Here is a 15,407-nt window from a genome sequence, read left to right on the forward strand (position 1 = left end):
GTAGCCAAATGGAAAAACGAGTGCAACCTAATCGATAGAATAGGGGTGTTGTGCGGCGACAAGCCATGGGACATTGCAGACAAGAAGGCAAAATCAATGGTGTACCTAACAATTGGAATCGAAGGGCGCAGGATGCACACCCGAAAATACCCACACACAAACGTCGAGAACATCACGACACAACAACTGTGGGAAGAATTAGAGCTGACATTCATAAGACCAAGGAATGTCACCTTTGATCGGTACCTGCTGCTAACCAGACGTCAACAAAAAGGTGAAATCATGGAACAGTTCCATTCGGCTCTACGATCCCTAGCGGAATTCTGCCAACTAGGAGCTCTAGAAGACGGATTGCTAAGAGACATCTTCACAGCCAACATGAATGATCCAGAAATACAAAAAGAACTCCTGAAGGTAACACTGGATCCAGAAAAGGCACTAGAATTAGCCATCAGTATTGAATTAGGCGCACGAAGCCAACTAGCCATACAGGCAAAATCAACAACAGACCCATCAATGGTATCAATAATAGGACGATCGGAGCCCGTCCTAGCAATCACCAGCTCAAGGTACCGAGGAAACTATAGAGGCAACTATAGCCAGCCCAGAGGCACATTCACACAGTCCAGAGGCAACAATAACAACAACACCCCGTCAACCAGACAACAGGTACAACACAATTGTAGGAACTGCGGACAACCCTGGACACAAGACCACAGAGCCAAATGTCAAGCACTAGGCCAAACATGCAGAAGATGCAATAAGCCCAACCATCTTGCCAAGGTATGCCGCTCAAACCTAAACAGAAACAACAATAGAAACATCAACGAAATCGAAGAAATACACATTACACAACACGAAGACAACATAAACATGGTCTCCCTAAACAATGAAATAGAGAGCATAAGAGAGGACTCAGAAGAAGACTACAGTGTAAACCTAGTCTCCCCAACAGAAGGATCAACAACCCCCACCAAACTAAACGTGACATTCGGGAACAACAAATATTGGGTAATGGTCGACTCCGGAAGCTCCAACAGCTTAATCACAGAGCGGATGGCCCACGAGATTGAGGAGCGAGACAAAAATAGTTGGTGGAGTCGTAAGACGAATCCAACCAACCTAAGAAGTTTCACGAACACCCCAATCAAGAACAAGGGAACCGTGTACTGTGACGTCCAATGCAATGGGTGGAACGCAGGAAGAGCCGACCTCATCGTGGTTCCTAACAACCATAGAGCACTAATAGGCAGAGACCTCTTCCAAGGACTAGGCATTCAAGTCAACCAACCAACAAACATCCCCAAAAGCGGAAGGTAAGAATGTTGCGATGATAGAAAATCTGGATAACCAAAACTTAAAACAATTAATAGCAAAACAATTCCCCGGTCTTATAAAACGGATAGGACGATCAGTAAATCACACAGTAAAATCCAAATTTAAAACCAACTTCACCCCTATTCACCAACGAGGCCGAAGAGTACCAATACACTTACAAAACCAGGTTGAACAGGAACTCAAAAAATTAGAAGAGAATGGCAACATAATAAAACTGGAAAAGTGCAGCGACAAAAACTTCATATCGCCAATTGTAATAACAGTCAAAAGAGACAAAACGATAAAACTAGCCATGGACTCTAAAGTCATAAACAAAGCCATTCACAAAAACAAATATCAGATGCAAAACATAGATTGCCTAATGGACAACATTGCCCAATCAATATCGGAATCGTCGCACGAAGGCGAGGTACTTTTTTCAACAATCGACTTACGGTACGCATACAGCCAACTACCGCTAGACGAAGCAACAGCAAAACAATGCAATTTTAATATAGTAGGCGGTCAAGCCACCGGAACGTACCGATTCATAACAGGCTTTTACGGCCTAACCGACATGCCGGCAGAATTCCAAAAAGCCATCGACAGCACATTAAAAGGTCTTAGAGACACATATAGTTTCTTGGACGACATAATTTTAGTCTCCGGCGGAGGAATTAAAACTCATAAGGAAAAAGTCTTCAAATGCCTACAAAAACTCGACAAAGAAAACTTCAGCATAAATTTAGAAAAATGCCACTTCGCAAAAAATAAGATAGAATGGCTAGGATTCGAAATCAATCAAAACGGAATAAAGTCACTCGTCAGTAAAACCGAGGCCATTCAAAACCTAAAAGCCCCGAACACATGCAAGCAACTAAAATCGTTCCTCGGAAGCGTCCACCACCTAACCAAATTTGTCCCAAATCTAGCAATACAGTGTAGGGTATTCAGAGACATACTGAAAAAAAGACAACAAAAACAAGTGGTAACACAAACACCAAACAGCATTCGAAAATATAAAATTACACATAAAAAACATAACAGAAAATACGCACTACGATTCCACCCGAAAAACTAGAGTCAGAACAGACGCATCACGCTCCGGACTCGGAGCCGTGCTAGAACAAGAATCGAACGCAGGGTGGGAGACAATAGCATATGCATCACGTTTCCTAAATAAAGCCGAAGAAAAATATAGCATAAATGAATTAGAACTCTTAGGTGTAGTGTGGGCACTCGAACATTTTAAACATTACCTCTACGGCCATTACTTTACAGTACAAACAGATCATAGAGCACTCTTATCCAAATTGAAAGAGAGATCTACGAAAGCCCATCAAAGTAGACTAACACGTTGGTGTGATAGGTTAATCCCATTCCACTTTCAAATTGAACACATACCAGGATCAAAGATGGGACTAAGAGATTACATTTCAAGAAACCCGAATAACAAAGCTAAGCCTATAAGCCGATACGATGAGGACTTTGTGATCGCGCAAATAGACGCAATTAAGCAAACCATATATGCAATAAGACAACGCGGGAGGCCACGAAAAACAGACAAGCTGGAATCGTCCAACGATTTCGAAGCATTTACTACAAAGCCAAAATTTAAGCGACAAAGAGGCCGCCCAAGAAAATTACCCCTGCAATCGCAGGACGATTCCAAAATCAAAGTGCCTAGAGCACAAAGTCACAAGACAAAACCACAAACTTTGCAAAAGTTGCACAATTACAGCCTACGCAGAAACAAAGATTTACCAAATATAGAAAACCACATGACGATAGATGACGCAACCTCACAAAAAGTCACACAGCACACCATCGCAAAAGCGCATTTGCCAAATAACTCAGCTACAGATAAGTCCGACTCTAATTTCGAAATGGATAGAAATCAGCAAACAATTCAACAAACCCCACCTACATCACCAGCTAAGAATCCAATCTCTTTCTCGACCTACCTCAGCCCAGACAAAGAAGATCGCCCCACCAAAATAGACACACAACTAGATAAAGCAATAAGAGACGTCTTCAGTTCAACACTAATTGCGGCCATGACGAACAGAGACGCAGTCCTAAGGGAGATAAGAGACTGCATAACACTAGGAGACGAACAAAGATGCAAGGCAGTAAGCAGGCAAATCCACACCCATTGGAAACAACTCAGTGTGAATGACGGATGCATCCTCCTGGACAATCGGCTAACCATCCCGAACGCAATGAAAGAAGCAGTGATAGACGTCCTGCACGCAACCCACCCAGGCGCTTGGGGGATGACCGAACTCGCTCACAGATTATGGTGACCGTTCATAAACAGAGATCTTATCAACAAATCAAAAACGTGCCGCCCATGCACCGAATTTGGTAAGAACCTTAAAAGCATAATACCAAAAACAAAATGGTCACCATTAAAACCTTGCGTCGAACCGAACGAAGAAATACAATTAGACTTCGGGGTCCCTATACTAGACGGTCAAGGAAGAGAAGTATACTTCCTCGCATCCATTGACAGATTTTCAAAATTCCCTACGCTTAAATTATATAACAACGCAAATGCAACAAACATAGAACACTTCCTAACAAAGTACATTGCTATCCAAGGGGTACCCAGATCTATACGAATGGACCAGGCTAGATGCCAAACAGGAAATATAATCAAAGAATTCTGCAATAGAAATAATATCAAGATAATATTCGCCCCAGCAAACGATCACCGATCGATAGGTTTAGTTGAAAGACTCATACAAACAGTAAAACGCCGCCTAGGTTGTATTAAACTAGATCCAAATCAGCGCCCTTTCAACATAAAACAGTCACTAAGACAAATCTCACAGGAATTAAGAATATGCCGCAAAAAAGCGACCAATATTTCCCCTTTCGAAGCTCACTTCGGTCGCCGAGGTCTTCTTCGAAAGGGAAAGACCGAGGCAAAAAGCCAACGAACGCAAACGCCGCCTGATTCCCCATTCGAAGAAGAGGACTACGAAACGCAAGCACGAGGACAGGACACACTAGACAATAGCGAGGATCCAGACTATGATCCACAGGAAGACCTAGACGTACAGGAGATTGGGGCAGCAAAGAAACCTACAAGAAGAAGTAAAAGAACCACTAAGAAGCCAGAAAAGTACGGCCACAGCACCGGTCCCCAAACAGAGTACGATACAGAGACCTCGGAAGTAGACTCCCCGAAAAAGAAATTCACTGGAGTTGCCAGCCATCAACCACCGACCACAACACAACATGCCCCGCAAGCATCGAAGGAGGACACACCTCACGCCCCCCACGCTCCGCCCCCCACGCTCCCCCCAGGAAGGGGACCATGATAGCGCACTTCCACAACATGAACCGGAACAATCGATGGATGATACCCTGCCGTTCCAGCAGGCCGAAGAAGAGAGAGAACTTGACCCTCTCGAACTATAAACAAACTTTAAAAACTTTGTTTTTTCCCCGAGGGGAAATGTGGTACACGAGTAACCACGTATACTCTAAACTATTATCTTTGAAGCAGTAAATTAATATTACCATATGCAGTATGTAATTCATCATGTTTAGTTAACCATTGCAATTGCCGCGCAATTGTTCATAGTGTTAAAACTGACAGGTATCTACGCACTAACAGACTAACCATGAAATGGTCAACTGCAGTCTGCCTAAAGTAAACGTGAATTCAAGTTGTGCGTTAATCTTCTCTCTGTACGATATTTAAGCTACTTAGTTAAGCTCGAAGGATCTAAGTACCACAATTATTATTATTATTATTATTATTATTATTATTATTATTATCATTATGATTACTATCATTATTATTATTTTTATTATTATTATTATTATTATTATTGTTCTTATTATTATTATTATTATTATTATTATTATTATTATTATTATTTTTATTAATATTATCATTATTTTTATTATTATTTTTATCATTATTACTTTTATTAATATTATTATTAATTTTATTGCTATTATTATTATTATTGTTAATATTACTATTATTATTATTATTATTATTATTATTATTATTATTATTATTATTATTATTATTAATTTTATTATTATTATTTTTATTTTTATTATTATTATTATTAATATTAGATTATTATTATTATTATTATTATTATTATTATTATTATTATTATTATTATTATTATTATTATTGTTACTATGATTATTTTCATTATTATTTTTATCATTATTACTAGTTTTATTATTATTATTATTTTTATTATCATTATTTTTCTTATAATTATTTTTGTTATTATTATTATTATTATTTTTATTATTATTACTATTATTATTAATATTACTGATTTTATTTTTATTATTATTATTATTATTATTACTATTATTATTATTATTATTATTATTATTATTATTATTATTATTATTGTTATTATTATTATTATTATTATTATTACTATCATTATTTTTATCGTTATTTTTATCATTATTGCTATTTTTTATTATTATTATTTTTTATGTTATTGTTATTACTATTAGTATTTTTATTATTATTATTATTATTAGTATTATTATTATTATTATTATTACTATTATTGTTATTATTATTATTATTAATATTATTATTATTATTATTTTTATTATTATTATTATTATTAGTATTATTATTATTATTATCATTATTAGTATTATTTTTTTTATTACTATTATTATTATTATTATTATTATTATTAATATTCTCATTATTATTATTATTATTGTTTTTATTATTATTATTATTATTATTATTATTATTATTATTATTATTATTATTATTATTATTATTATTATTATTGTGTGGAATAGTCCACCTGAACGTAACAAAATATGAAAAGTATTAATATAAACCCTAAAAAACTATACTTTATATATATATATTTATATATATATATATATATAATATTCTCCATATGGAGGAAACTCTTTAGGTTGTTAACTCATGTTGCTACCTCACCAATTGGTTTGATTGACATCTATGTTTTAAACCGCACAGTGCTATTTACATGCTGTACAATAGTTTTCTTTAAAAAAAAGTTAAGCTTCCTACTGATACCTAAGTACTAATAACTAATTATTTCAGATTTAAGTTTGACGCGGCTCCTAGAGCCTAGCATATTTCTTCAAGTTTTAATTACACTGCGTTCTTGCTGTATACTTAAGTACCGTGCTGCGATGATTTTCATTCGGGGCTCACTGATCCGTTAATTGTGTGGATCATACCTGTTTTCTAATCAGTAACAGCAGTCAATATATATTCTTAGTTTATTTTTGTTCTGTTGATAGATTTGAGTCCTAGCAAATGCGTCTTGTAGTTGTAGATGTACGCGGACAAAATACCAGCCTAAGCTCTGTGTGGAATGGGTGTGTGAAGGATATATATACTCAAGTGTTTTTTTTGTTCAGTCAATTTTGACCGATCGATATTTTCAAAATAGAAATTTGTGAGTGGTATCATTAAAAACTCGTCTGGCGTAGCAAATAGAAATAAAAGATGTTTTTGATCATGTTTTTGAGCGAATTTTCGTGGTATAAGTTTCTGTGAATGATAGACCAATTTGCATTAATTTTTTTCACATTGTCCGTAATTATTGCCGAAAATTTGTCTTTTTTGCCAAAATATGTTAAAATTTTAAACAATAGTGTTGTTGAATTTATTTTTCAAGACAAAAAGATTTTCTTGACTGTTCTGCTTTAACTTTTTTGCTAAAATTTTCACTATTTTGGCAATATTCACGGTTTTCATCAAAAAAAGCCTAAAAGTCCACTTAGAAATATAGTCTGAAAATTTACAGAGTGAAATGGCAAAATTCGTCAATACAGGATTCTCGCACCTTTTTTCCATAAAATTGATCTCTCTTTTTAGACGTAAGACATATTGTGAATATTTACAGGTCTCAATTGCTTCCTTTGGACAAAAAAATTGGACTTATTTATTTCGTTTTGTAGCTACTTGCTTTGTAGCTAAAAGACTGAATTATTCGAATAATACAAAAATTATTACATCATTATGCCTTTTCTTGTTTTTCTTCTTGTACCTGTTCTCATTAATGAGAGGTTGTATACCACATTTCTGGCGTTCGCGGAAGTCTCAATTTAACATATTTTGAGGGGGCAAAATATGGCTTCACGGTTTTGACAGAGCTTTCTTGCCAGTTTTATTTGAATTTTTGTTTTGTCTCTATTTGTTGTTCTTTTTGTAACCGAATAAAAAATTGATTAATGACAGGTCTTAATAGTCACTTCTAGAGTTGTTTGTGCCCATAAATTTGTTGGATGTTTTGAATTGATATCTAGGGGTTTTCATTACTTTTCTGGTGAAGTTCAAGTTATTTTGTTCAATTTTGGTTTTATCTGACGTTATTTTGACTACCAATGTTCATGCAACTAAATGACATTCTACTTTTATCGAAGTTGACAGAAGACGATAGCTTTTTACCAATGCTGAAACAAAATTCAGAAAAAGGGAGAACAAATGAATTATTCAAGCTCCCGAAAACCAGAACTGAAAAGGCTAGAAATGATTTCTTTTTCCGTACATGCAGACTAGCAAATCGAATAGAAAAATACATTGAATTTAATACGAAAAAAGGCCTTAAAAATCGAGTTTTAAATTTCATGTGGAAGTTTGTAAACGAGCGATTCGACGAAAATAACATCTGTAGCTGGCATCTATGCTGTGACTGTCAGATCTGCAGAAATAATAGGACAATTTTCTAAGACGACGACTGGGACGAAAATCCCCTCAGTGAAAACTGTAAATCCCCAACAACAACAACAACTTTGTTAATACGTTTTTAAAAATGGACATAAATTTTGGACGGAATTAATGTTTGTTGTTATTGTTGTTTGATTTTGTTGTTCGTCTTGACTTGATTTCTTAATAATAGCTGATCTCATCAATCTGTTGCGTCATTTTTTTTTTACTCCTCTGAGTTATTTGCGTTGGATGCGATCTTTTTGTTCAGACTCATTTTTTTTGAAAAATACTTGAAATTTTGTTGGTTCTCTATCTGTTCCTCATTTGGTAGACATTTATGCCAAAAATGCGGATGAGCGGGCTGGAACTTTATGTGCGAAAGCACATAACCGAGCCTTCTTGTGATATTTAATTTAAGCATTTTCTACCCACCTAGATTCAGATACCTTTTGATTAATCAAATTTCAATCAGAATTCTGCTTAGTCTGTAGTTTTGTTTTTGTGGGACAAGCAATACAGCCCCACCGCCGTTGCTCTTGAATAATTTGGTGTTCCATTCTAAAGAGAGCGCGTTTTTGATAAAATATTGTATGTTCTATATTTTAATTTGGTATTTAGACTTCTGTGGGACTTTTGCCCAGAGGAGGTCCCTTTCTGGTGCTTCGGTATTTCTTTAAGACTACACAAAGTTATGTACAATGTATATTACCAGAATAAATAAATTTCTTCTTTCAGAAAAGAATAGTCCCCAGTGTCAAAATGGCATCTGGCGGCAATTCTGGGATGCAAAATTTGATCCCGATCGTAAACCGTCTTCAAGATGCGTTTAGTGCTGTGGGATTAAGTGCTGTTATCGATCTGCCTCAAATTGCTGTCGTGGGTGGTCAAAGTGCAGGAAAGTCAAGTGTGTTAGAAAACTTTGTTGGACGAGATTTTCTTCCCAGAGGATGTGGAATTGTAACTCGACGACCGCTGATCCTGCAGCTAATGCATTCGGAAACTGAATATGCAGAATTCGGACATCAGAGAGGGAAACGTTATTTCAATTTCAATGAAGTGCGACAAGAAATTGAAAATGAGACGGATCGCCTAACTGGAACCAACAAAGGTATTTCACCCTTGCCAATTACACTGCGAGTATTTTCGCCTAATGTACTCAACCTTACTCTGGTCGATTTGCCTGGTTTGACAAAAGTCCCGGTGGGTGATCAGCCTGCTGATATCGAGGCACAAATCCGAGACATGATATTGCAATTTATTACTAAAGAGAACTGTTTGATCTTGGCAGTTACACCTGCGAATTCGGATTTGGCTAACTCCGACGCATTGAAACTTGCGAAAGAAACTGATCCAGAAGGAATGCGAACCATCGGTGTGATAACCAAAATCGATTTGATGGACGAGGGTACAAACTGCAGAGATATTTTGGAGAATAAACTTTATCCGCTTAGACGTGGGTATATTGGTGTTATCAACAGAAGTCAAAAAGATATTGACGGCCGAAAAGATATTAGGGCTGCCTTGCAGTCCGAAAGACAATTCTTTGTTGCCCATCCTGCTTACAGACACCTCGTTGATAGACTGGGAACGCCATTCCTGCAGAAAACGCTGAATCAGCAACTTACCAATCACATTCGAGATAATTTGCCCCAATTCCGAAGCAAATTACAGGGTCAGATGCTTGAGTTGGAAAAAGCGTGCAGCGAATTTAAGGATTACAGGCCCGATGATCCTGGAAGAAAAACTAAAGCGTTGCTCACGCTGGTCCAACAATTTGGACAAGACTTTGAGCAGTCGATTGAAGGAAGCGGCGAAGAAGTTGATGTTCTTGAGCTCTCAGGTGGTGCAAAAATTAACAGAATTTTCCACGAAAGGTTTCCTTATGAGCTGCAAAAGTTGGATATGAGTATCGACAAAGAGCTACGTCGCGAAATTATTTTGGCGATTCGAAACATCAGAGGTGTTAGGTCTGGTCTGTTCACTCCTGACATGGCATTTGAGGCGGTTGTTAAAAAGAAAATCCTGAAGCTCAAAGAACCAGCGCTTAAATGCGTTGATCAGGTCGTGACGGAACTTAACCTAGTGGTTCGAAAATGTGGAGATCGGATGAACCAATACCCACGCTTGCGAGAGGAAACCGAAAGGATCCTAACTGCAAAGGTTCGGGAACAAGAAATGAAGGCCAAAGATCAACTGCTTCTGCATTGCGAAATCGAACTTGCGTACATGAACACTAACCATGAAGATTTCATTGGATTCCAAAACGCTACTAACACCAGCGCCGATTCTTCGAAGGATAAAAATGTGAGCAACCAGATGATTCGCAAAGGCTACTTGACGCTTAACATGGCGCTAATGAAAGGACGATCAAAACCATATTGGTTCGTGCTGACATCTGAGTCGCTTTCATGGTACACGAAACCCGACCAGAAAGAGATGAAATACAGAGTCAGTTTGGAGAACCTCCGAACCAAGGATATCGATTTGGGATACTTTTCAAAGAAGCACGGGTTCTGCATTTTCAACAGCAGCGGTGACAATGTGTTCAAGGAACACGAAAGGTTGGATCTAAGCTGCGAAACTGAAGATGAAAAAGAGGATTGGAAAGCGTCCCTGTTGAGAGCAGGCGTCTACCCCGCGCGGGAGGAAGTACCCCCGGAAGAGGTTGAATCTGAAGTGTCTGTCGATCCTCAACTTGACCGTCAAGTCGAGATTATCAAATCTCTGATCGAGTCTTACATGTCGATTGTCAAGAAGACTACCAGAGATGTGGTTCCCAAAACTGTCATGTATTATTTGGTCAATAATGTCAAAGATTTCCTGTCTGCAGAAATGTTGGCACAGTTGTATTCACATGGAAACCAGGATTCATTGATGGAGGAATCCCCGGAAGAAACTAGACGTAGGGAGGAACTCCTCAGGATGTACACTGCAACAAAACAAGCGTTATCGATCATTGGTGACGTTGTTCTGTCGACTACATCAACTCCAACTCCGGCACCTATTCAAGACGAATGGCTCAAACCTGACTCCAACTCGGGTAGCTACAATCATCTTGCGACATCAAATGTCAACGGCCCTCGATCCATCTCGCCCGCTCCTCCCATGAACCGAACCCCGATGGGAGGTGCGGGAAATGCTGGAGGTGGAGTCCAACCCCCTCCCCGTCCGAACATTCCACAGCGTCCGGTATCAGTGTCAGTTTCGAACCCTGGTGGTCAGCCGGGCCAACAGCAGCCGATGATACCCAGCAGGCCTGGACAACAAGGACAAGCACCCCCAATGGTTCCGCAACGCCCAGGAGGGGGAGCTGGTGGGCAACGGGTTTTGCCACCTCCGATGGTACCCCAGCGTCCTAAATGAATCAGGAATCAGAAACATGTTCAAAATTGAACTGAGAAATTTTCAATTGCAACCATTATGTATAATCAAACTTAGATTCAATTTACACCTCTTATCTGTTTAAATAATATTTGATCCAATTTGAAGTGCTATGTTCAAATGTTTCCTTAAACTGTCCTCATAATAGCTCCTCACAGAACTTTAACATGCAGTAGCATCAATGAATTTGCAAAGAATGCCATTATTTATCAAAAAACTAGACGCTGATATCATCCTTTTTCTATGGTTTAAAATGTTTCACAATTAAGATGTACCTGTATCAAGTCAATGTACATCAATCTCCAAAATAAATCAATGTAATTGCTCCAAAATGGTTTTCATTTTTTAGGTTTTGATTGCTTTTCCAAAAAAGGTCTTCTTATTGCAGTCGCTGGGGTTTTCCAGTGTATTGTTTGCTCCATCCTTATGGCTTTGTTCTCGAATATTCTGGAAGTTATGTGTTTTGTTTGCCCGCCTTGCCTAACTAGTTGATTGTATTTGCAATATATTCTTCTTGTTCAACTAATTGCAAAATTTAATGGTTTCGTTTGAGATGAAATTTCATAACGTTTTGGAGCAAATATTTTGACAATAGTATGTTATTCTTCAAAAATTGAAACATTTTTGCCCGCTTTTCAGCGAAAGTTTCAGTCGCTAACAATTAAAAATGTATAGCTTCATTTTGGTAACATTTGCTTTACTCTTTCAATATTTTTGCATGGAAGAGAAATTTGATTTAATTGCTGTAGATATAAAAATTGTATCATTATTTTGCCATCAATCGTTTACCGAACTATTCAAGTTCATTATATTAGAAATGCAACCTCGACCGAGAAAACCTGATAAAGGTTGTCATTTTCAACCGTGTAATCAATCGCTTTAAAGGTTTCAGCTCTTTGAAGAAAATTGACGGCATAGTTTTATAGAAAATAAAACTCATTGAAAATATTTTATCTTGACCTGAATTTTCATCGTGATATCGAAATCTGACAGATTTTTTTATTGAGCTGAAATTCAAAGTGCTTTCAATTCATTTGACCGCATTTCGGTTTTCCTTTAAGAAGAATATTTAGAGCAATAAATAAACTGTCGGCTACTAATTTATGTCGATAAATTGTAAAGATTCAATTTCTTCATCAGATGTTTTTGATGTTGTTTTGAGAAATAGATGCTATTACATTTGAAATATATCTGCTGCACTTGATCGGCTACGTTTTCCTATATTTATTGAAACAGGAATCTTTGCATGCTCAAAATTTATCCCCCCGATGGAGAAAATTTTCAGCGTGTACAACCAATATCTGGGCTGGAATTCAATAGGTCAAAATGGACGGGAAAATAGAGAAAAGCGACAGAAATTTCCTGGATTTTAAAAGAAGCCAAGCCATGCTCAAAGCTTAGGTGGTTGTATTTCTGCGGTTAAAGCGAAGTAAAGGCAAATAAGTTCAATATAAATCTAGGTGGTACGATACACGTTTGTTTTTTGTTTAAAGCCTACGCCTATATTTTGTGAAAAGAGGTTTTTTGGTATTTTTGAAGTTGAATTCTACCTACCTAACTATCACCTATGCTGTGCTGTTACTACTAGAACAAAGGCTCTAACTATTATGCAACATCCTATATACATACACCCTCTTTTGCTCCTACGGATATGTACGTGTTATGCGATAGATATATGATGGCAGTTTTAGTTGATTGTAGAAATCTATCTTATATGATATTGAATTGAATTGTAACTTTGAAATGCGTTTAACCTCTTTTGACCACCCTGTGACCTGTTGAGACCTGTTAAGGGTTAGAAGAGTGAACTAATTGAAATTTTGTTCAGTGAATTGACGGATAAAGCCCGTTGTAGTTAACAGCACCAAAAAATGGGATACGACAGTTGGTCGAATTTTAGTTAGTCGAAAGCAAAAAACGGGAGTAGCGTTTCAATTTCAGTCAGTTTTAATAATCGCATCAAATGTTGGGATTTTATATAGTAGGATATTAGAACACTACGAGAGTTTTTGGCTTTCTCTCTGCCGACTTTCGGCTTACTGCCGTAGGTGCATTTTACCACAACACAGGTAGGCTCATGTGGCAGCAATAAGTTTGAGGTTCACAAACTTAGGCGCGAAAATAAGAGCCGAGATTAATTTTAAAATATTGAGTGTTTTTTCATCTAGATGTTAGATAAAAGAACTATCAGTATGACAATTGAAAATATTCGTACAATGTAGTTAGTTATTTAGTTCCTAATTTTTTTTACTACTGGGGATATGGTTTTCGGCAAGGAAATGGCTCGTTATTTTGAAAATCAATTTTGCTTCAGTTTTTTTTTATCTAATCTGTTGTGGCTCCGAGCTTAGTGGGCACATTCCTTTTAACTCCCCTGGCGCAAGCGTTAATTTTTTTAACATAGTAACGTGCTATATGACAACACATAATTTTTAAGCGAGGGAGAATAAGAAACACTAGGGGCCGAAACGATAGATCCCTTTTTCCTGTAGTCGAGCAATTACATCAAATCTTCTTTGAGTCCTTCGTTAGTTGCACAGTGGATGCAGAATCTAGCTTCAACTGTTTGAAACGTTTGAACTTTTGGACTATAAATTTATACTGCTTGTTTCTGATTACACCACAAATCATTTTATTTGAAGAAACTGTTTCGTCTTGGATTGTTCTCAAAATTCAGAATTTTCTTTAATTTTTACTCCAATGTTTTGCTTATTTTCGCCAAAATTATATAGTTTAGCTAATAAGCCTCATAGTACTTTTCGATGTTACGTTTTAGGTCAGATCTCAACTGAAAAAATGGTTTGCCTGAGAAATTAATGACCAGAAAGTAATTGAAAACTGATCTTGTTTTTAACTACATTTTAAATGCTCGAACCTCAATTTTTTGTAATGATTGATTTGTATAATAGAAACAATAAAGCACAAGAGTTTCTTTGTGTCTGCTTTAGAAAATTATGGAAAAAATAGTATACTTATTATTAGCCGCACAGCGATAGCTGGGGCTATTATTGGCCTTCTCTTGGTTTTTTACAATTCAAAGAATTTGAATTGTATTGGGGCGCAGTATTTGAGGAGTATTGGAGAAGTCCTTTTTTTAATCAATTTTATTGGAGTGAATTTTGAAGCGGGAAATGAAACGCATGAAAAAATTTGGAGTGATTTGGTTGCTGAACAAAATGAAAAGTGGAGCGAAAAGAGAGTGGTTTTTTTGTTCATATCGCTGTTTTCTAGAGAGCGAGAAATTGAGGTGTGAAAAAAAAGTCTGTAAGCGAGTGAAATTTTTTGTTCACTTGCAGCATTTTAAAGCAGTTTTTTTTTAGTTTTTTGTAAAGAGGTTTGGTTATGATTTTCTTTTAACTTTAGGCTGGTTTTGGCAGTGGTTTGAATGTTTCTGGAAATTTATTTGAATTTATGCTAATTCGGTAGTTACTCATGTATTTGATGATTTTTGGACTAATTTTGGGGTGCGATTTTTTTTACTTTTGTTTTGTTTTACTGCTTCAAATGGGCACTGAAAAGAGCCCTGTTACTTGAGCAATTTTTAGTTTAAAAGTGGCTGCAGATTTGTTGATATAAAGCTGTTTTTGATGAAAAATATGACGAAAAATGGCGAAAATTGGAACTATTTTTATTAATTTTTTGCAGTTTTTCGGTTTTTCTGGACTTTAGACAAGTTTTTTTTTAGCCTATTATGGCTTGCTTATTGTTGTGAGAGCATTTGGATACCCTATTGGCTGGAAATAATTTTTCGAATTTAGGTGCTTTTGTAATATTAAAAAATTTCTAAACTTTTTCCAGTTTTTTAGTCAAAGCTGTTTGTAAGAGCTTATTTTTTTTTCATGTTTTGGCTTAAAGTATTTCTGAAATTTCTCAAGAGTGGTTTTAGTAGGTACTGGATGTGTTGACGAAGTAATTTTGGCAGAGATAGTTAATTCGGGATCTCAAGTTATGACAAAATTTGATCAGATTTTTCATCATATTTTAATAGATTTGATTTTAACTT

General features: G+C 36.5%; 2 protein-coding genes across 2 annotated transcripts in view; one reads left to right on the top strand and one right to left on the bottom strand.

Annotated features, from left to right (window-relative positions):
* LOC142350263 (uncharacterized) overlaps positions 1–15,407 on the bottom strand; it is a 484,377-nt gene that overhangs the window by 110,329 nt on the left and 358,641 nt on the right. The window lies entirely within an intron of this gene.
* Positions 8,763–11,698, top strand: LOC142350921 (dynamin-1-like). The gene has a single exon (XM_075402942.1). It carries the CDS (start codon positions 8,783–8,785, stop codon positions 11,384–11,386), a length of 2,604 nt encoding a protein of 867 aa, XP_075259057.1. The 5' UTR covers positions 8,763–8,782; the 3' UTR covers positions 11,387–11,698.

Source organism: Convolutriloba macropyga, chromosome 12 (assembly GCF_964194025.1).
Source record: "Convolutriloba macropyga chromosome 12, txConMacr16.3, whole genome shotgun sequence".
Lineage (NCBI taxonomy): Eukaryota > Metazoa > Xenacoelomorpha > Acoela > Convolutidae > Convolutriloba > Convolutriloba macropyga.

Bases quoted from the DNA above. Each gene is read 5' to 3' on its own strand.
- LOC142350921 (XM_075402942.1), top strand. From the start codon at position 8,783: ATGGCATCTGGCGGCAATTCTGGGATGCAAAATTTGATCCCGATCGTA.